The sequence below is a fragment of the Lynx rufus genome, unplaced genomic scaffold (assembly GCF_022079265.1).
Source record: "Lynx rufus isolate CCGP_SWC_20201006 ecotype Redwood Valley unplaced genomic scaffold, mLynRuf1.p SCAF_17, whole genome shotgun sequence".
NCBI classification, from domain to species: Eukaryota; Metazoa; Chordata; class Mammalia; order Carnivora; family Felidae; genus Lynx; species Lynx rufus.
This window is the reverse complement of record NW_025814831.1, coordinates 33,514,532-33,536,685: the sequence shown is the minus strand read 5'-3', so window position 1 is coordinate 33,536,685 and position 22,154 is coordinate 33,514,532. Positions and strand designations below refer to the sequence as shown.

The window sequence follows — 22,154 nt, the reverse complement described above, 5'->3', positions numbered from 1 at the left end:
CTTCTTATTTTATAGCCCAGAAAAGCTAAGGCCCACAAGGAAAAAGAATTTGCTTTGGGCTTCCTCAGAAAGTCGGCCAAGCATAGGAAGGAACTGAGAGAGCATTCTGAAACTCAGGATCAATTACTCCTGCAGCACATTGTTGAAGAGGAAGAGACTAAACCATTTAAAAATCCATCAGTAGAAGTCTGGTTAAAATTATTGTTTTAATGTGACATAAAGTAGATGGTAGGGGCCAGGGGCTGGGGTTGGGGTGGGGGGTAGCAGGACAATGCGGAGTTGTTATATAATAGGAACAGAGTTTCAATTTTGCAAAATGAAAAAGTTCTGGAGATGGATAGTAATGATGACTGTATAACAGTGTGAAGTACTTTATGCAAGTGAACTGTACATTACAGTTAAAAATGGTTAAAATGAGGGGCACCTGGGTGGCTCAGTCGGTTAAGCATCTGACTTCGGCTCAGGTCATATCTCACAGTCCGTGAGTTCGAGCCCCGCATCGGGCTCTGTGCTGACAGTGCAGAGCCTGGAGCCTGTTTCAGATTCTGTGTCTCCCTCTCTCTCTGCTTCTCCCCTGTTCATGCTCTGTCTCTCTCTGTCTCAAAAATAAACAAATGTCAAAAAAATTTTTTTAATTAAAAAAATGGTTAAAATGGTAAATTTTGTGTTATGTATATTTTACCACAATAGAAATGCAAAAACCAGTTTATTGTTCATGTATGTACCATGTATTATGATGCCAAAAAAAAAAAAGACAAAAAACATGAGGCAGTTCTGTCTGTACTGACATGGAATAATCATGGATTAAAAAAGTGTAAGGGGCACCTGGGCGGCTCAGTTGGTTAAGCATCTGGCTTCTGCTCAGGTCATGATCTCACGGTTTGTGGGTTCGAGCCTTGTGTTGGACTCTGTGCTGTCAGCTCAGAGCCTGGAACGTCCTTCAGATTCTGTGTCTCCCTGTCTCACCCCCTCCACCACTCACACTCTGTCTCTCTCTCTCTCTCAAAAATAAATAAACATGAAAAAAAAATTTTTTTTAAAGTGTTAGTGACTGTATTAACTATTCAAAACACTATTTTCTTTAAAAAACCAACCAGAATGGGATTAGATCCAGGGTCTCATCTCTGATAGGCAGCAAAGGTGGTGCTACGGAAGGGTACACGAAGTACAAGCTCTGGAATAAAAGTATCTGAGCACACCATCCATGTGTCCTTGAGCGAGTTATTCTACTTCTCTAACCTCAGTTTTATGATTGTAAAATGAAAAAAATACCAACTATCTCACAGGGCTGTTGTGTGTATTGAGAAAATACATATAAAAACACTTACCCAGTGTGCCATATATTAGGTATATATACCCCTCAAAATGTTCTAGTTTCTTACACATATCATTCATGAATTTGTCCTTATCTTTCCAACTCTTGTTCTAGGTAGCATAAGGGTATGAATAGCATGATACATTTTTTTTTTAAGATTTTATTTTTAAGTAATCTCTACACCCAACATGGGGCTCAAACTCACAACCCCGAAATCAAGAGTCGGATGCTCTACCGACTGAACCAGGGACCCCGATACATTTTAATGAAAGAAAAACATACACAAATTTGTACATGGAAGGACAGATGCAAAATGGCTAACAGAGGTTACTTCTTGGAAATAGCAATTTTACTTAATACCCTTTTATGTTGCTGCAGTTGTTTTTTTGTTTTTGTTTTTGGGTTTTTTTTCTTTTTAACTTGCAAGGACTAGAGGAAAATTATTCCGCCTGGCTTTCTTTTCAGCCTATTTACTCCTTCTTTTCAGTGCGCATAATGTAACTGTTTTGTGACGCCAAACCTCTTTTTGTATGGACCATCCCTCTCCTGCGCTCTAAGAGGCAGCGTGAAGACACAGAGGCAGACCCTGTGTGCCACACAGCCCAGCCACATCAGTGAGTGGGAAATAAAGTCTGCTTTGCTATTTTTCCAAAGTTGAAAATAATTAGCATTTGTATAGACGTTCATTCACACACATCTTTGCTTGTGAGGTAAAGATTACATAACCCTTTTTTCCAGATGAGAATCAGAGAGACATGGCTAGGCCTGGAGCCTAAAACCAAGTTGTATCCCTCCTACCAAAGTGCAGAGGCCAGACCACTACTTAGAATTTCAAGTGAATCTGCCCTACAGCATTCATTACACAGGAGAAAAGCATTTTCCATTTTGTCTCCAATTTTTTTTGCCTAGAGGTGCCTAGCATTTTGCTGGCTTTTATTTTTCTTAAGCCATTTTTAAGTGTAGAGTTCTGTGCCATTAAATACATTCACATTTTTACATTATTGGGCAACCATCACCACCACCCATCTCCAGAACTTTTTCATCTTCCCAAACTGAAACTCTGTACCCACTAAATAATAATTCTCCATTCCAGCCTCCCTCCTCCCTGCTGGCAACCACGATTCTAACTCTAGAGACATGACTTCTGTCTCTATGAATTCAACTATTCTAGGTACCTCATATAAATGGACTCATACAAAAGTTGTCCGTTTATGACTGGCTTATTTCATCGTAATGTCTTCAAGGTTCACCATACTGTGGCATGTGTCAGAATTTCCTTTTTCAGGCTGAATAATGTTCTATTTTATGTATACACCACATATGGGTGATAGCTTGCTCCCACCCTTTGGCTCTAGTGAATAATGCTATTATGAACATGAGTGTACAAATATCTGTTCAATTTCCTGCTTTCAATTCTTTGGGGTCTACACCCATAAATGAAATTCCTGGATCATATGTCAATTCCATGTTTACTTTTCTGAGAAGCTATCATACTGTTTTCCACAGTGGCTGTACCATTTTACATTCCCACTAGCAATGTGCAAGGCTTCCAACTTTTCTACATCCTCACCAACGCCTGTTATTTTCTGTTTTGTTTTCTTTTATTTTGTTTTTAAGTAAGAGCTATGCTAATGGGTTTGACATGTTTGCTGGCCTTTTTGACCTTTGAATAAGACACTAACGTGACTCTCAGGTCCTTACTGAATATCTTGAAGCACATCAAGCAGTCTGTTATTTTCCTTCATGTACTAGTTTATATTTACCTACTTTGAGGAAAGTCAATTATCACTCCTCTGCTCACTCACTCCACCCAGACAAAAAGAGTTGCCTGCAGTTTAGCCTTATTGGTTTGGCATTTCATTTACCTGAAGGGCATTTATATATGAATGTCATATACAAATTCGGGATACTGATATGCATACCCTCCTCAAATCACTTACAAAAACATTAAAAGCAATAATCACCATTTACCCGCGCTTGCCACTTGTATAATTAGACCTATTTTAAAGGTAGATGTAGCATGAGGCAGCACAACATTCAAGACCACAGCCTTAGAATACAAGTGCATAGGTTCAACTCTCAATGTTGCTACCACTTACTAGCTGTGTGCCTCCAGGCAGGGTACTTAACCTCTCTCAACTGTATCCTCTCGTCTGCAAAACTGAGAAAATAACTCCACCTGTTTTATAGTATTATGGTAGGATTAATGAGATAGAGTTATGTGGAAGGCTTGGATGATTGCCTGATACACAGTATGAGCTACAGAAATGTTAGCCCATTATATACTGCTTAAACTCCAACAATAGCTAACTTCAGCTAAATTTGCTCCAGGCCAGGGACTACCCTAAGAGTTTTACATGTTTGTAGTATCTCTTCTAATGCTCTTAACAGCCCTATAAAATAGGTATTGTTGTCCTTATTATTCAGATAAAACTACAGAAAAGCTAAATAACCTGAAGATATACAGCAATCAAAAGTAGGAGCTGGGAGCTGAATCCAGGTAATCTGGCTCCAGAGACGGAGCCCCTAATCATGATACAATTCAGCCTCTCAAATACAACAGGGGCCAGGCAGCAAAGCACATGAATAAAACCTGCCAGAATAAAGGGCAGACTGGAGAATATACAATCCTTTTAAAAGAACAAGACACGGGGCGCCTGGGTGGCTCAGTCGGTTAAGCGTCCGACTTCAGCTCAGGTCACGATCTCACGGTCCGTGAGTTCGAGCCCTGCGTCCAGCTCTGTGCTGACAGCTCGGAGCCTGGAGCCTGCTTCAGATTCTGTGTCTCCCTCTCTCTCTCCCCCTTCCCCCACTCATGCTCTGTCTCTCCCCCTTCCCCCACTCATGCTCTGTCTCTCTCTGTTAAAAATAAATAAACATTAAAAAAATTTTTTTAATAAAATAAAATAAAACCAAGACACTACTCAGCTCCAGCCAGCTATTGCCATACAGAAATGTAAGTAAGCTCAAGGTTGCCTGATCTTCCAATTTTTCAACAAAAGCAAGCAACCTGATTTTGTAGGCTGAATGCAGGCCTCAGTGCAGGCTTAATCTAGCCCAGGGATAAGTTAAGATTGGGTGATTTGCCCAAGGTCACAAAACTGGGGTCCAGTGGCACTTCCAAAATCAGGGATAAAAAAAATCAAATGGCAGGTGCAATGAGTATGGAGAGATAAGGAGTGTCGCTCTTCACTATAGAAATAGTCACAGCAGGGGATAACATCTGTTGGTATTAACTTCTGCTGATACCCTGCCCTTACCTAGTACTCTTGTCCTGAAAGCTGAGCCCACTGATCTGCATATTACCTCATTTTTTCTACACCTCCAATTAGGTAAGTAGGGCAGAAACATTATCCCCATTTCAAAGATGTGAAAAGTGAGGCATTGACTTGCCTCAATGATGGAAGCTTTGAATGAAGCACTTCACATTGAACAGGGAGCAGGAATTACAGTAGCAGTAACACCCTAACTAGACAGCTAGGATCCCATTAAATGGTTTCTGTAAAATCAAGTGACCAGCAGCAGTAGAGTTTAATAGAGCTAAGGTTTTAAAATCCTAAACTAGCACACTAATCCCTAGACAATGCCTCTAATGCCTGAGCTGAAACAGAGAGAGGAATCTACAAATATTTTACACCAGAATCACAGAATTGAGTTGGATGACACCTAAGAGATCATATTCTCCAACATCTCCAATTTGCCAGGAAAGAAACTGAGGCACAAAGAGGCAAACTCACCTATCACTGAACACACCGCCGGTTAGAGGTATAGTGGGATTCAAATTGAGGATGTCTGATTCCAAAGTTCCTGCTCTTCCTAAAGTGTGGCAAGCAGAGGCCACTGAATAACTTCAGACAGTAGAAAATGATTTTAACAAGTATGTATATTAATGTTTACTAGGAAAAAATAGCACATAAATCCTATGATTTGATAGACATTATAGTAATATAGTTTCAAGTATTAAGAGTCAACTAAAAAAAAAGTTAAGTAATAGCACAGGTGATACCCCCTAAATTATGACAAAAGTCAAAAAGGGTTCAAACTTCTGAAATTTAGAAAATAATTATCAGATACCTTTACTATCTGTCTCCATGAGAGGGGCACTAAATCTGAGGCTGAGATTTGAAACAAACCCAAATGCAAACAGGGTAACTAGAGATTAATCTCAAAAGGTATTAGGAGAATGTGGCTATATTAGCAAAGAAAGTTGCAACCTAATCAGTTGCGCTGTAATCAGCCTACAGAAAGACTACAAAATGGCCCAAACTTAAGATAAAAATATTCAGCCTCACTAATAACCAAGGCCAGTTATATGTGAACTGAAGTAGTAATAAGTTTTTAAAATGATAGTATTTTTCACATACTGAGTTAATTGGCAAAAATTAAATGATGCCCAGCAACAGCCATGATGCAGTCTCATGATAAACTGGTACAAGTATGAATAAGTTAGTTTAACCATCTTGGAGGGCAAAAATATATTAAATCTATTTTATAAGTATAAAAAAGTTCATACCCTTTAACCTAGAATCTCATTTCTAAGATTTTATTCTAAGAAAAAAAATTTTAAAAAACAAAATATCTCAAAGGTTGCACTATAAGAATTGCAATAAAAGCAAAAAAATAGAATGAATGTGTTCCATGAATTCCAGGAAGTCTACAAAGTCAAAACTATTTTCACAATAACAGTCAAATGTTATTTGCCTTTTTCACTGTATTGACATTGTACTTCATGGTGATGTGCAAAAGCATGGTGTTTTGTAAAATTACTGGTGCCTCAGTGATAATCAAGGCAGTACAGCAAACTACTAGTCATCAGTGTATCCTTAACTGCCACAGACTTGCAGTAAAAAAGACCAATGTCAATTTCATTTAGGAATGTCCTTGATAAAGCTCTGAAAATAATTTTTTAAGTTTATTTATTTTGAAAGAGACAGTGCACGAGCCGGCGGAGAAGCAGAGAGAGAGAAGAGACAGAATCCCAAGCAGGTTCTGCACTGTCAGCGCAAAGCCTAATGTGAGGCTTGACCCCACGAACTGTGAGATCATGACCTGAGCCGAGCTCAAGAGTCAGACACTTAACCGACTGAGCCACCCAGGTGGCCCAAAGCTGTGAAAATAATGTTACCAAATTTCAACCAGAGTATACATCTTAATACTATGTACGATGAAATGGAAAGCACACACAAAACACTTCCACTCAAAGAACAATGATTATTTTGTGGAAAAGTATGTATGTGACAGTTTGCATTGTGAGCTGAACGGGCTGCTTTTTTCATTAAACACCATATACTTGAGAAACAACTGACAAACTCTGGCTATTCAGAGTTGGGTATGTGGCACATATTTTCTCAAAAATGAACACGATGAGTTTGTCATTTCAAGGAAAACAACTGGCAGTATTTGTAGCCAATGATAAAGTTCAAGCTCTCAAGTGAAAACAAGATTTTTGGAAAACTTGTAATCAGTGCTCGCTTCAGCAGCACATACACTAAAACTGGAACAATACAGAGAAGATTAGCATGGCCCCTGTGCAAGGATGACAGGCAAATTCGTGAACCATTCCATATTTAAAAAACAAAAACTTGTATTCACCACGGTGAGCTTGACTACTTCTCAATACTTAAAGGACTTTTCTGATGAGGTTGGTGGTAATATTAACAAATACGATTTCTTAAAATGTATAATAAAATGCGTCAAGATTTGGAAAATCTGCATAACTCAGTGAACCAATATTTTCCCAAATGATTGATGCATGATGTTAAAAACCAATGTGTAGGGCTCTCCTAATCCTTTTAACAATCTTATGAAGTAGGTGTATTGTTGTCCTTGTTATCCAGATAACACTGCAGAAAAGCTACATAACCTGAAGTTACACAGCAATCAAGAGTAGGAGCTGGGAGCTGAATCCAGGTAATCTGGCTCCAGAGACGGAGCTCCTTACCATGATACAATTCAGCTTCTCAAATATAACAGGGGCCAAGCAGCAAAGCACATGAATGAAACTGCCAGAATAAAAGGCAGACTGGAGACCTACAACCCTTTTTTAAAGAACAAGACACTACTCAGCTCCACCCAGTTACTGCCATAGAGAAATGGAGGCTCAAGGTTGCCCAATCTTCCAATTTTTCAAGAAAAGCCACAGGAAGGCCTTAAAGACAGACTAATGGATTTTAATGTACAGACTATGAAAAGCTCTCTGACATGATTTCAGATTCTACACTGCAACTAATCTTTAAGAAACTTCCACTTGTCAGGGCGCCTGGGTGGCTCAGTCAGTTAAGTATCCAATTTCGGCTCAGGTCATGATTTCCTGGTTTGTGAGTTCGAGCCCCATGTTGGGCTCTCTGCTGTCAGTGCAGAGCCTGCTTGGGATTCTGTCTCCCCCTACCCCTCTCCTAGCATACATGCACTCTCACTCTCTCTCTCTCAAAAATGAATAAACATTAAAAAAAAAAAAAAAAACTTCCACTTGTCAAGTTTTGATACAGTCTCAAAGAAGAATATATTGTTATCTGATAAGGCATTAAAATACTTTCCCCTTTTCTAATTACATATCTGTGTAAGGCTGAATTTTCTTCATATATGTCAGCTAAACCAACATTTCATAGCAGATTAACTATGAATACCCTCATAATGTCTATTATGACATTAAAGAGTTGGAAACATTTTTAAGAGTCAGAAAGAGGTAATAATGCTACTCTTCTATTTTGGAAAATAATTATCTTTCATTGAAATATTATTGTTAATATAAGGTTTATTATTTCCATTCTCAAAGAAATGAGTTTTTAAACTTCACCAGCTTTAAATTCTAATGTAATAAAAATTGGTAAAAATGGCCTACATAAACTGAAGTTCTTTGAGGTCTTCAATGATTTTTAAGAACATAAAGAGGTCCTGAGATCAAAGGGTCTAAGAATTTTTCATTTAGACAGTGGTTCTCAACCAGGGTGATCCTCCACCTGGGACATTTGGCAATGCCTGGAAAAATTTTTGGTCATCATAACTGGGGAGCTGCTACTAGCATATAGTGGCTAGAGGCTATGGATGCTGCTAAACAGCTACAATGCACAGGACAGCCCCCATCACAAAGAATTACCCAGCCCAAAATGTCAATACTGCTGAGATTGAAAAACCCTGCTTTTGAATATTCAATGACATACACAAACATGTTAATATTAAGAAAAAAGTTACAAAACAACAGAGATGACCTAATTCCAATTTTATTTTTTTGTTTAAAAAAAATTTTTTTTTAACGTTTTATTTATTTTTGAGACAGGGAGAGACAGAGCATGAACAGGGGAGGGTCAGAAAGAGGAGACACAGAATCTGAAACAGGCTCCAGGCTCTGAGCTATCAGCACAGAGCCCGACGCGGGGCTCGAATTCACGGACCGCGAGATCATGACCTGAGCCGAAGTCGGCCGCTTAACCCACTGAGCCACCCAGGTGCCCCCCAATTTTATTTTTTAAATATGTACGTATGCAGGAGCGCCTGGGTGGCTCAGTCGGTTAAGTAGCCGATTTCAGCTCAGGTCATGATCTCGTGTTCTGTGAGTTCAAGCCCCGCATCGGGCTCTGTGCTGGCAGCTCAGAGCCTGGAGCCTGCTTCTGCTTCTGCTTCTGTGTCTCCCTCTCTCTCTGCCCCTCCCCTGCTTGCTCTCTGTCTCTCTCTCAAAAATAAAAAACATTAAAATAAAAAAATTAAAATAAATATGTATGTATTCATACAAAAAAGGCTAAAATATGTCCCATGTGTCAAAAATGGTCATCCTCAGTAGGTGGTATACTTCCTTTAAGTATCTCTTTATTTTCTGAATTTCCTATAATTAATATATGATATTTTACAAACCTGTGAATAAGCGGGCAGCCTGTCTTCTAAGTGCCCTATTCTGTTGACTTGCATGATTCAACAGGAAGTTCCCAATAGTAAAGTATGGAATTAGTGAAATGTCAAAGAATAAAAAGCTCCTCAAATAGCTAGGAGAACACTAAGAACAGATTCCTGGGTCTCAACAACAGTAAGGTTTTACAAGGAAGCTATTAAATGAGTATGATGCACTGTGAAGTACTCTCAGACCACAGATCATGTCCAATCTCACTTCTGCCATACAGAACTAACCTGGACAATATGCTCTCCAGATGGTGTCACACTCATTTATTCTGAGTAGTTTATGATTTTTTAGTTTTTTTAAATAATAACACTGCCTGCTTGGCTTTTGCAAAACTCCCTGCACAAGCAACATTATCAACATAATAAAGCTGTCTTTTCTCTTCTTTGGACAATTCTAAAAAGGTTGAACCAATGCAGGTGCAATGCTTTTTAGTCCTTTTAGGAAGGCACACAATCCCCACCCACAAGCAGGTATAAACAGATATCAACCCTGAGACTCAAGGGCTGCTTGAAACTGGTTGCCAAATATGCAAATTTCAGTTACTTCTTGCCAGTATGTCTAAGGCAAAAACACATGCTTCAGCCATCTATGGCAGCTAGTGATATCTGCAATAAACCATCAAACATGGGTCAGACACCTATTAAAAAAAAAGAAAGAAAGAAAAACAACAATCCTCAGAGGCTCCAATTAGTACTTGCTTTACGAAATAACACAAAGGATACAACTGAAATTTAGATATAAGACTTGAATGGAAATTCAGAATGAGAGAAGTTGTGTAACAAGATTTTGACAGGCACCTGAATTTGCAGAAAATTCCTCCTCCTGAGTAATGTTCTTGGAAGGAAATAGACTTTCCAAAGTAAGAAAGTATGGGCAGGCTAAGAATTAAAACTGGAGAGGGGCGCTTGGGTGGCTCAGTTGGTTGAGGGTTGGACTTCGGCTCAAGTCATAATATCATGGTTCATGAGTTTCAGCACTGCATTGGGCTGGAGGCTGTCAGCACAGAGCCCCCTTGGGATCATGTTCCCCGCCCCCCCCCACCCCCTTCTCTGCTTGTGTTCTCTCAAAAATAAATAAATAAAACATTAAAAAAAAAAAAAAAAAAGAATTAAAACTGGAGATTCAGCCAGAGTGACAGTCTGCCTCCAACCTGGAAAATTTCTACTGACTCATCTTGAAAATAATGAGCACTCCAACTTAATCAGGCCAACCATGTTCAGGGACAATGAAACTGCAGATGGAATGTAGTGGCAGAAGAAGCCACTTAAACAGTTTAACACTTTACTTGAGTAAAGTCCTTCATAAATGCAGAACCTCATGACTTTTCCTACTGAGAGACCAGATCAGAAGACCCAGATTCAGATTTTAATCCTGACTGTACTACTTACTAGTTGTAAACTACTGGGCAAATCACTTCACCTCTTTGCTCCTCTGTGTCCCTATATGTAAAATTAACGGCTTCGTTTAGATAACCATTAGTCTTTTCCAGCAATAAAATTCTATGATTCTACAGAGATAATATATTAGTAGCATAAGATCACAGTGACAATGGTGAAATCTGGACTCTAACCCAGATCTTTTAAACTTCTCTATTGAGGTCATTTCACAACATGAAAGACATTCTAGAGCCAACTGGCCATATACCTGACAAACTACAATTCCTGAAAACTTTTCTCAGGGCCAATCTATACACTTGAGGGGCCAACTTTTACTCCAGATGTATTCTGGTGCTAGACAGATACTCCATAAAACTAAGCCTGTTTAATTGTTTAATATCAGTATCACACCCACTTTTGGATAAAGTGGAAAAAAAAAAATCTCGACTCAGCAGGAAATCATTCCTCAGAACACCTTTGCTCAAAATCAACTGCAAAAAACAACCCATAGGAAGACTTTTTTAAAAGGGGGCTTTGAGGGGCGCCTGGGTGGCGCAGTCGGTTAAGCGTCCGACTTCAGCCAGGTCACGATCTCGCGGTCCGTGAGTTCGAGCCCCGCGTCAGGCTCTGGGCTGACGGCTCGGAGCCTGGAGCCTGTTTCCGATTCTGTGTCTCCCTCTCTCTCTGCCCCTCCCCCGTTCATGCTCTGTCTCTCTCTGTCCCAAAAATAAATAAAAACGTTGAAAAAAAAAATATAAAAGGGGGCTTTGAAGAATATACAAGTGAACAGCAGAAAAAGAACTCTAAGAGGAGGTACATAGTAAGGAAGGGATAACTTACTAGCCTCTGGACATAGCATGTTCTTAATGTTAGGTTGCCCCCACCCACTTCTAATAAGAAGACAAGGAGGGGACAAATGACTATCAACCACTCTGCCTCTCAGGCTCAATCCAGTACCCTAAAAGTGGCACCTGAAAGACCTGACAGAATAGAGGCTTGGAGGTGTTCTCACCAGAGGCATTCAATGGTAAATGGGAAAAGCTATGAGAGTAGGGCTTTGGTTTTACTTGAGTACACAACAATTTATGATTATGAGTAGGTGGCCATATAACTTATCATTCAAACTAGGACATTTTTAGGAATGAAAGGAGGGCTCATAATCGTACTGGGACAATGGGGACATTGGGATGGTCCCAAGTAAACCAGGATATGTGGTCACCTTAGTTATAAAGGACCCCAGCAGGCAGCCAGGTAGGCAGGGCACCTACAGAGTTACCTTATCAACCATATAAGGTAATCTTACCTCACTGTATCAAGGGGTAGGAACCAAGTAGAGGCAAAAGGGAAGATGGGAATCAGTCTTTCCACCAACATCTCTGCTACTAGGATTTGTTACAACCCTGTCAATTTCCTCAGATGCCATTTTCTCATTGATTCCTACATGCCCCAGTCCTCCGGAATATAACCTTTATTTTAAAAATTGGCCATAAGAAAATAATACTTAGAGTACATGGACTTGACCTCCAATGCATATCAACTCTGTATCCTGAGAGGTAGGTGATAGAATCTTGGATATCAATACTGCAAAGTACAATGAATGAGTAAGGTGGCAATGAAAATGTGACCCTGAAGGCATGGGAAGAGCAGATAACTAAAGTGACAAACTGCTGTTGTCAAGTCTTTCCCTAAATCCCTGACTTAGGATAACTGATGTGGCAAGCAAGTGGAATCTAACCCTCCTTGTTCACCTAACCCATGAATAACCTTGGAAATGAAATGCCTTCTTTTTCACAGAAGCAGAATGAAGTTGCTGGTGACAGATTCAACTTTACTTGCAAGAACACTATAATTCAAGTTCATTTAGGATTAAACAGGCTTATTATCTGTTCTAGGAGTCATATCTCCCTTTATGATATTATGTGTCTGTGGAAAAGCACTTCCAAATGACTTACCAGTGCTCTCTGGGCAATTAAGCCCATGTTACGTTGTTTAAACCTTCTTCCAAAAAGCACTTTATCATTATTCATCTATTCCCTAGTGAGGAGACACCTATTTCTTTTGGCTGAAATCAGGCAAATGTACCCAATCCACATGCTTTCTGCAGACATCAAACTCAAATTACAGGCTCAGTAAAGACATGTATGTTGTCTGTACCTTTAGTTGGTCTTATGCAGAAAAGGAACCAAACTGGTAACCAGAGTATACCCACTCCTAATTCTACCTCACTAAAGCAGGGGAGTTTAACCCAGTGTGAAGTTACATGGTTTATGTAAGCAAGCATAGAACACGCAAAGTGTGAGGAAGAAGATTTTAGATGACTGCCAAGACCAAAATCCAGGTGAAGTGATTTCCAGCACCAAGAGAGATCTGCTTAAGGGGTGAGTACTGTAGCTGTGACCAGAACTGTGCTTATTGGCTCAAAGCCCACTGATCCATCCCCACAGCTATACTCCCCTCCCTTCATTTACACAGAAAGGGGGAAGAAAGCAGTTAGCAAAGTATCGGAATGACAGCACCAAGAGAAGAAAATGTTGGGGAAGTCAGATCCTTTTAAAATGTACAAAACATTCTAAAAATTTCAGGGCAGTTAGTACGTCCCAGCATTCCAGCAGACTCAGGCTAGAAATCCAGCTCCACCACAAACTATAGGAACCTTCATGGTTACTTAACTTCTCTAAGCCCATTTCTTCATATGTAAAATAAGGATAACAGCACTAACCCTACCTTAGGAAAGATTCTTTTAAGTATTAGATGTGGTCATGTATATAAATGTGCCTGACATATGAAACACCCCCAAATAATATTTGATAAATGAATGACATGCTCAAAAATTAGCTACTTATTGTTAAACATGTATCTTTATGAACAGCAGTCTCAGTTGAATGTCAGGTGAGATATCCTATTTAATTTGGTGGACACTGGGGAGCACTGCAGATTTTTGAGGGATCAGCAGCAGATGTGGGATAATGAGGGTTAAGTTTTAGGAAGCTTATGTTGGCAGTGGTGACTAATAAGTATTAACGATGAAAAGAACAAAAACTTGGGAAGCAGCTATTGGAACCAAATTTTCTACAAAGACCAAGGTAATAGGCCAACGTAATAAAAATCTTTTTCATCCTTAGAATTCTATTTCACTTCATTTTAACCAGAAATAATGAATTCTAGTATCAATTTTTCCACTAATGCCCTACCTGTTCTCTGCATTACAGAACACTCTGCAGTCATTTATCAATGTCCCTTTTTGATTCTTTAACACTTAGTTATGATGATTAATACAAAACCTTCAAATGCCTGTGTCTTTTCTAGGCTATAGGAAACACTGGCTATTTTCCAAGTGGCTTAAAATAAGACATATAAAGTGCTTAACAGAGGGCCTGGCACACATTATAAGCCAAATGAAGGTTAAAAAAAAATTATTCTGTAGTTATTAAGATTAACGAGGCATATATAGTACGTTCACATTAAATATTTTTAATGAATAAACATAAGATGCCTGTATGGAACAAGTTAACTTTATTTACAGCAAAACACAGAAATAAAATTTATCACCTAAGAGGAGCAACAAGGGTTGCACATGTGCTCAGAAATTACTAATTTTTCAGTTTTCAATTTTTAGAAGAGATCCAGAAAAGGTGAACTACCCTATAAGAAGAAAATGGAAAGAAAAATATAAAAAGGCAACTTAGAAATAGCACATGCCTGGGAGCAATGAGCCCTACTTGGCATGCTGACTGCCCAAGACTAACAAGGCAGTTCTGGGCAAGTCCTCTTTCTACTTCCCCACTTCCTTTTCCATAAAATGAAGATCTTTCCTTCTCTCTGATTCAATGAGGAAGAAAGAAGATACAAAAAAGACTACCTAATGCAATATTTCTCAAGCTTCAGTCCCTCTTGATCACCTTTTGATTTTTGCCATATCCATGTAACACATTCACCATTATTTTTCTTTAAATTGACTTTTTAAAATTTAACCTCACTTTAAGCAATAAATTCGTTAAAAATGTTTTATACATGCTGGTTAACTTTTCCATATATAAAAATAAATGTACCATTAAAATGTAAATATTTATTCAAAGATCGCCTAAAATCAGCCTATATACCCACAGGGGCAAATAGTAACCTAACCCTTATAAATTAAAATCAAAATTTTAAAGAAAAAAATCCAATAAAAAAGAAATGTAATTTCACATTCTCACAATAATCTAAGGGTTAATCCTAACAGATTAACATTCAGTTCTTTATCTCTAAGAGACAATACTTATGTGGGGTACCAAAAATTGAAAACAGAATCAATTCCTTCTTAACCTACATAATCTTCATTTAAATTAGGATTTTAGTTCCTTTAACCTTAAAAGGCTTTAATTCTACTCCTGGGTATCTAAATTCAGACTAAAACAGTAAGAAAAGCATGAGAACCATGAGAAACCATAAGAAAAAAAAGATTAAAATTAAGTGCTGTTTATCAACAATGGAAGCGCTCTTCATCTGTCTCAATGCATAAGAAGATAAATGCACTTTTTAACTTGTAATTCAGAAAGCAACATCCATCCATGTTTCAAGCTTTACTGGTCAATAAAGTTTCCCTGATCTAAATGATTCCAACTGTACAATGAAAGCTATCGATAATCAGTGAATGAGTACACAACTTGTGGTCGCCAGGACACATAACTGAGGGCTACTGCTCTTTTTAGGAACTCTTAGTCATCAAAAACACGTTGGCATAAGTCAAGTTAATGATGATCCTTCAAACAATACAGAAGACAAAGACAACTTTCTGCTGTGATAATGTCTCATAAGACTGGTGGTCATTAGTTAGACCTCACTAGGTTACTTCATTTTTTTAATGTTTATTTATTTTTGAGAGAGAGGGAGAGAGACAGAGCACAAGTAGGGGAGGGGCAGAGAGAGAAGGAGACACAATCTGAAGCAGGCTCCAGGCTCTGAGCTGTCAGCACAGAGCCTGATGTGGGGCTTGAACTCACAAACCACGAGATCATGACCTGAGCCAAAGTTGGATGCTTAACCAACTGAGCCACCCAGGCGTGACCCCCCCCCCCATAGGTTATTTTCAAGCAGAAGTGACAAACCTGGGCATAATTCTAAATCTGCCAATCTTTGATAGATATCAATTAGCAGACTAAAGAACAAGTGGGAAAAATAACGTGCATCTATAAATATCCATGTTACTTTATCCTTATGACACAATCTCTATAATTTATCATTGCAATGTCCTCCAAGGCCATCTCTATGATCCTTCTCTCTCCCACTAAAGCTCATAAGCAAGAGAATTATTTGCTATAGTAAGTACTGTAAACCATAGAAAAATCAAGTATCAATTAAAGTATCATAAAGCAGAGAAGATTTTTTAAAAGAGCCATGCACTGTTACAAACAATAAGCAAATGTTCCTAAAATGCAAGCTTGAGAGCATTGTTTATACCCAATTCATCATCTCTGTTTTCATTGCTTCTGCATTATAAACTATGCACTCAAAAACTATTTGTTGAACTAATTAATAGACCAAAGAATAAAATATAACTCCTTCACAGCAATGGATTATCAGTAAACAGAAAAGCCTGGAAGAACATCCAAGAATTGATTCCCTATTCATCTTATCAAAATGTGTACATACTCTGAAAGCTTTTTCAGGCCTATCACTGGTCATATTTCCCCTGATAAACTAACCACTGGACCAACAAATTCATTCTAATTAAACACCTGAGAAGTTCTAATAAAGTTAGACTTTATTCCACTGGCTAAAGCCAAACACCTCACCTGTAGATAACATGCTCTTAGATGAATTTATTTACAAAAAAACTGATTCCAGAAAATTGACATAACAGGGAACTGGGACTGGGAATAAGGAAATGATCGAATTAATAGGTTAAAATTAAGCATATGGTTATTATCACAGCTATTATTTGATGCTTAAAAACACGCTTTGATAACAATACTGGGGTTAAGCTTCTTTACATAGCATTTTTAAGTGCATCTCATTGAGATCTTTCTCAATTTTTCACATTGTACAGTGCTTTGTGCAATAAATGTTAGATATTGAAAGTGTCAATCTCCCAAAAGCTTTTTGTGAGGTTCAAGCTTTTTGTGAGTTGCAGCAGTGGCAACCAGACCAAAAGCATGGGCCAGGCCTCTGTGCTAAGAACTTTACAAGTGTTATTTCATTTAATCCTCACCACAACCCTGTGGGGTTTTACTGCCCTTACTGTATAGCTGAGGAAACAGACTAAGTGACTTATCAAAGGTTAGCAAGTAGTTGAATTGATATTCATCCCCAGGCAGCCTGATTCCAGAATTCATGCTATTCATCTCTACCTAACTTATGATAATAAAATCAGAGACCTATGTGAAATGAAATAGGACTAAACAGTTATCTCAGTTATAAATATTATGACCAAGTAAATATAATTAAATGCCTTTCCATTCACAATTCCTACTTAACACTTCGAAACAGTACAGTTGCTGATGCTATTTGAAAAGCTTCTGAAGGCGCTTTTCCTACATGTATTTAGTCATAAGCATTAAGAAAGAGATCATAATCTCTCACTGAAACTCAAAACTTCATACTAATGGGCTATTAATCTGCTAGTTCTAAAGGTTCCAATGCCTTAAATATCAATTCAGGGAAAATAATATTATTAGATGCAACCAAAGACTTAAAGGGTAAACCCAGGATACCCCCTAAATGTGTTTCAGCGTAACTTCCTTGATGTTGGTAGGATTTCTTAGAAGTAGCACTTCAACATACATTGTGCCTTCTCATTCCATACCAAAGTCACAACACTATCCTGTCTGCCCCATTTGCACATGTCCATTACCAATAGTCTAAGAACAAGTGTCAGCTAATAACGATACCACAAGTTCCTAAATCCAAAACAGAAAGAAAACAAACTCACATTTTCTCTGAAGGCCTGGCACTCTGTTTAGCACCCAACTAAACTTTACCTAATATAGTTCTTACAAAAGCCCTTCAGGTAAATGCTGGTGTTCCCACTGCATACACCAGGAAACAGACTCAGAGAGGCTTAGGTCACACACTAAGTGATACAGCAGTGATTTCAACCATGTGTATCCTATACTACACTGCCTTACATGGTATCACAGTTCACGCCTTTCTCTGCTCAACAACAAAGAAAACTACTTTTTAGGTGAAAAGTACTTTAATGTTTTAAAACAGCAAAAAAACATCCTCCCACTTGTTGCTGTCACAGTCACACTTGCCAACAGACCATCTTTTCTCCTTCCTGATATTCTCTGGTTTACTCTTAATATCTGCTGGCATCATTGTGCCCTGGAAAAAGGGCTAGCTGTAGGAACAAAATAGCAATGAATGTATCCTTAACAAATAGCATTTTATAAGGCCATAGGAATCATACAAATATTTTTACCCTAGATCTAAGTTAATTCTACCCAACAGTATGTGTCAGTTACAAGAAACGTGAGCCTGCCCAAACAATTAGGAAATGAAAACAGTGAACAAACTATGAATACACTATCATTTTAATCACCACTTTCTAAAGGCTTTAACCAATCCAAGATACAAGAACAAGGACAAAATGCATAAAGGTAATCTCATTACCATCCCAAAGTCTGGCCTCCTACCTACCACATTATTGTGAAACATTAGGGATAGATAGCATTAGCCTCAAAAACACTAAGAGCCCCTCCCCTCAGGTGTTAACTGAAGGACATGATAGATAAGAGAAAATGTAAACATGACACTTTAAATAGTTTTAAATCGGAGATTATTGAAGGACTTCCCAGAACAATATTTAATTAGCTTTAACAAGTGAAGGTGTATTTATGACTCCCAGAGGGGGGCTTCCTAATCTGAAGCAAGCAGGAGGAATTTTCTGTTAGCATAAATTGTACTGATAATGGAAGGTGAATAGCTAAAAAGGCTTTTAACCAAAACTCTACGTTTAGGAAATAAATAAGGAAAGCTAAGTGTATCTGAGCTAAACTTGGAGGGGGGGGTGGGTAGCGGGGAGCCTGCTGCAAGGACCAGGAAGGAGGACAAGAGTAGATAAAAAGGAAACAGGAAGGACTGAGCTAGAGGAAGTGTGAGGGGAAGGAGGAGGAGTAAGGGGCAAAGAAGACTGAAACCCAGAAAGCACTGATGGAGATGGGCAACTCAGGCCTAGAAAAATAAGGAAATAAATGCCTAAACCAGGAGGTTTGCCATAGCCTGCTCTGTGGGAAGGACTCTCCTCTTCTACATACTAAAATTAAGATAAGGGAAACAAACTGGCCAAGACTAGAGAAAATAGGGTTCATTTAAGACATAGGGGAAGGTCCTGCACAAGGATAACTCCTTGAGAATGGAGGCAACATTTTAGTGTTTTTAAAAAAGTGTTAAAATGTGTGAATTGATAGCATGTGAATTATATCTTAATAGATCTTATTTTTTAACAGTGTTAAGCTGGGCAACGTAGGACTGTACTCACGACTTAATTACCATGATTAGTTGGGCCTATAAAAGAGTACCCCCAAAATTCCCTCACCCAGGAGGGAGAGTTTACTTGTGTCTGGGAACATCTCTGTTGGAAAACATCAGTCTGAAAAGGGGACTAGAATATAACGAATACAGGAGGAAAAAAAAAAAAAACCAACCCTGTGAGCTCTTTAGAGATCTTCCCCACTTTTGCCCTTGGAATTTTTGGCAGTATCGGGGAAGGAAGCTTTTGTTTGGGGTATGCCTTGAAGTGGAATATCAGGTTTCTTCAAGGGATGATCTAGGGTTAAACTCTACCTAGTCAAAGAGAAAACGATCTAGGGTGGAAAAGTCAAGTCAGTTCTGGAGAAACCCCAGAAGGTTTATCGCGAAAATGATCACACGAGTCTTCTCTCTGCTACCCCTAAATTGGACTGCACGCCTGTGTCACTTCCGACTGTTACTCGAGAAGACGACGGATGCTTTGCTATGATCCCAGAAGTTTCTGGCCAGCTGCCCACTGACGTAAATTAGAAAACCATTCGGGGACCGGCCTGGGTGAAGCGAAGCGCCACGTCCAGCGCGGGGCTCCCGCTTCCTCCCTCTCAACGCAGGAAAAGGGACGGAGTAGGGGAGAAGGCGAGCGGAACACCAGGTCCGCCGTCTTCGCCCGCTTTCGGGGAGCCCCCCCCCTCCCCCCGCAGCGGACCCATCCCCACTCACCCGCCTAGGCCCCGAGACCCCCCGGAGGAGGGCGGCGGCGGCGAACTCCCCCGCGGGCAGCAGGCGCACCTCCCCCGGGGCAGCTGTCGCCGCGGCCCGCCCGGCCCGGGCCTCCCCGGGAGCAATAGGCTATCGATTCAGCTGCCTGTCGCTAGGAGCCCCGGGAGAGCGAGGCCTACACCGCCCGGCCGGAGCCCCGGCCTCGATTTCGCCACTTTCCCCATACCGGAGGGGGAGCCCGGGGGCAGCCCAGCCCAGCTGGGCGGGAGAGAGGAGGTGCGGAGACCACCTGCAACGGTAGCCGCGGGCAAAGGGGGTGCGGGCGCGGGGCTGCAGCCAACAAGTCTCCCAGGGTCGCCCACCCACCACCCCCAGCCTCACAAGTTGCGCATTCAAGTTCAGGCGGGTGCCCCTCAGCCTCCAGAGTCCTTGGCACTGCCCACACCATAAGAAAAACACGACGCGGAAGAGGCCACCACAGCGGAGGGAGATGGGGCCGGGCCCCTCAGGGCGTCGAGGGGGCGGCCAACAGCCACCCGCCCTCCCGGCTCCTCTCCTCGCTCACCCAGCCAGCCCTCGAGTCGCGGCCCGCGACCCCTGGGCGGCCAGCCCTGTCACCGTCCGGCCCCCTGGCCCCCAGGCCCCTTCTCCCGGACGCCGGCGCCGGGGACTCGAGCTCCCCCTGGCCTTCGGCGCGCCTCGGCCTCCTCCCCCTCCGAATCCCCAAAATGCCCCCCGCACCTTTTAAAGTACACCGAGGAAGAGTTTCCCATCAAACTTTGTCAGGCGGTAGTCTCGCCCCCTCCCCGACCCACGCTTCCAGGGCAGTCATCAGGAGAGACCACTTTACACTTGGGATAAAGCGAATTAAGGACCTGTCAACCATTTTAGGTCTTTTTTACAGAAGACATCCTCTCCCTCCCCACCCTCCCCCTGCAAGGGTTTGAATTTGACACCAAACCTTCCCACCGCAGAAGGGGGGTTGAGGAGGGAGGGGGTGGGGACGGAGGGCAGAAGGAGGGTAGCAAGGGAAAGCGAAAGGGGAGGGTGGAGAGGGGCCGGGAGGCGCGGGGCGGGGAAGGGGGTTGATTTACCTGAGACCAGCCACTGGCCTCCATTGTTGGAGAATTCAATGGCATTGACACAGCCGAAGTGGCCGAGGAGGTCCTTCTTGTAGAGGTTTCTGCAGCCCCGCAGGCGTCTCCTCTGAAAGTCCTGAGTGAGCAGGGGGTCCCCATGCAAGCCCCGCTGGGACAAGAAGCCCACCACTGACCTCATGCTGCCCCCCAGGCCAGCTCTCCTCTTCATGCTGGAACCGCCGCCGCCGCCGCTCGCGCCGCCGCCCCTCCCTCGGCCTCACGCGCGGCCGCCGCTCTCCCCCCTCCCAGCCCTCCCCCCGCGCTGCGATCCGGATGGTTCTTTAACCAGCCATGGCAGACGGAGCGAGGTGTGCAGACACTCGGTGGCGTTCGCGGCTTCCAGAGGGTCCCCTCCCTCCCTTTCCCCCCCTAGGCTCCTCCCTCTCCTTCTCCGCCTCCTCCAGCAGCTGATCCTCAGCTGCGGCCGCGCTTCCGCGCCGCGCGGCCCTTCCGCCCGCGGCCGGTGCCGGGAGAACGCGGGTGGCGGCTGCCCCTCCCCCGCCGCGGGCTGCTGGCCGGAAGAACGCGGGCGGCTGGCCTGGAGACCGCGGGCGGCGGCGCGGCTTTCCCGCCCCAGCTCCTCCCCGCGCTGCGCCCCCTGAGCGGCCGCACTCTGTGAAGTTGAGGGCGCGTAACAAACGGAGCGGCCGCGGGGCTGCGGGCTCGCCTTCCTCCCCCGGTGGCCGGCACTCCTTCGCCGCCGGCGGGCCCGGCTCCGGGACGAGGTCGGCTGCCCGCTCTTTTTTTCCGGTGGGGAAAATGCAGCCCGGAGTGGCAGACGGGTGGAGGACAGGCTCTGGTCGCCCTCCCTCGGTTCGTCTCATCCTCGGGCCGCCCGAACCCTGTCCAAGGGAAGGGAACCAGGAGTTAGGACTGGACACTTGGGGTAAGGCCGCTTGGGGGTTTTGTGAGTGCACCCGTCCCTCCCCCACCAAGTAAATTTTTAACATTGCCCACCCCCACCCCAGTGCAGTTCTCCCTTCCCTCAGCCATTCAGTAAAAAGGCTATCGGTCTGGTAGATAATAATAGATAATAATAGAGTGGTATATGGGAAAGGGGGGCGGGGCCTAATACATGGGGCGAAAATCGCCCAAACTGAGTTGAGAAGCTCTGAGACACAAAGTACTGTCCATGAGTTCCAGGTACATTCGCAAGATGCAAGAAGCATTATTCGAAAATAGCAACATCCGTTATTTAATTGGGTGCAGTGAGCTCCTCTTCAAGGTCTTGAGCGTAGAGCTCTGAGGCTGTACAGCTGTTA

At 41.9% G+C, this 22,154-nt stretch overlaps 1 protein-coding gene and 1 non-coding gene across 5 annotated transcripts in view; one reads left to right on the top strand and one right to left on the bottom strand.

Moving 5' to 3' along the window:
* Positions 1 to 21,114, bottom strand: part of DCAF5 (DDB1 and CUL4 associated factor 5) — a 104,687-nt gene extending 83,573 nt beyond the window's left edge. Inside the window, exon 1 of one of the 4 annotated variants that reach the window (XM_047079444.1) lies at positions 20,848 to 21,114. In XM_047079444.1, coding sequence (XP_046935400.1) covers positions 20,848 to 21,061 — 214 coding nt within the window. In that variant the 5' untranslated portion in view covers positions 21,062 to 21,114. Of the gene's footprint in view, positions 1 to 19,753; positions 19,816 to 20,847 lie in introns of those variants that run through there. The other 3 variants (XM_047079443.1, XM_047079445.1, XM_047079447.1) reach the window with 3 other exon arrangements.
* On the top strand, positions 6,780 to 6,886 carry LOC124512729 (U6 spliceosomal RNA). The gene has a single exon (XR_006962239.1). It is a non-coding gene; the product is annotated as a U6 spliceosomal RNA (small nuclear RNA).
* Positions 21,115 to 22,154: the final 1,040 nt, after the last annotated feature.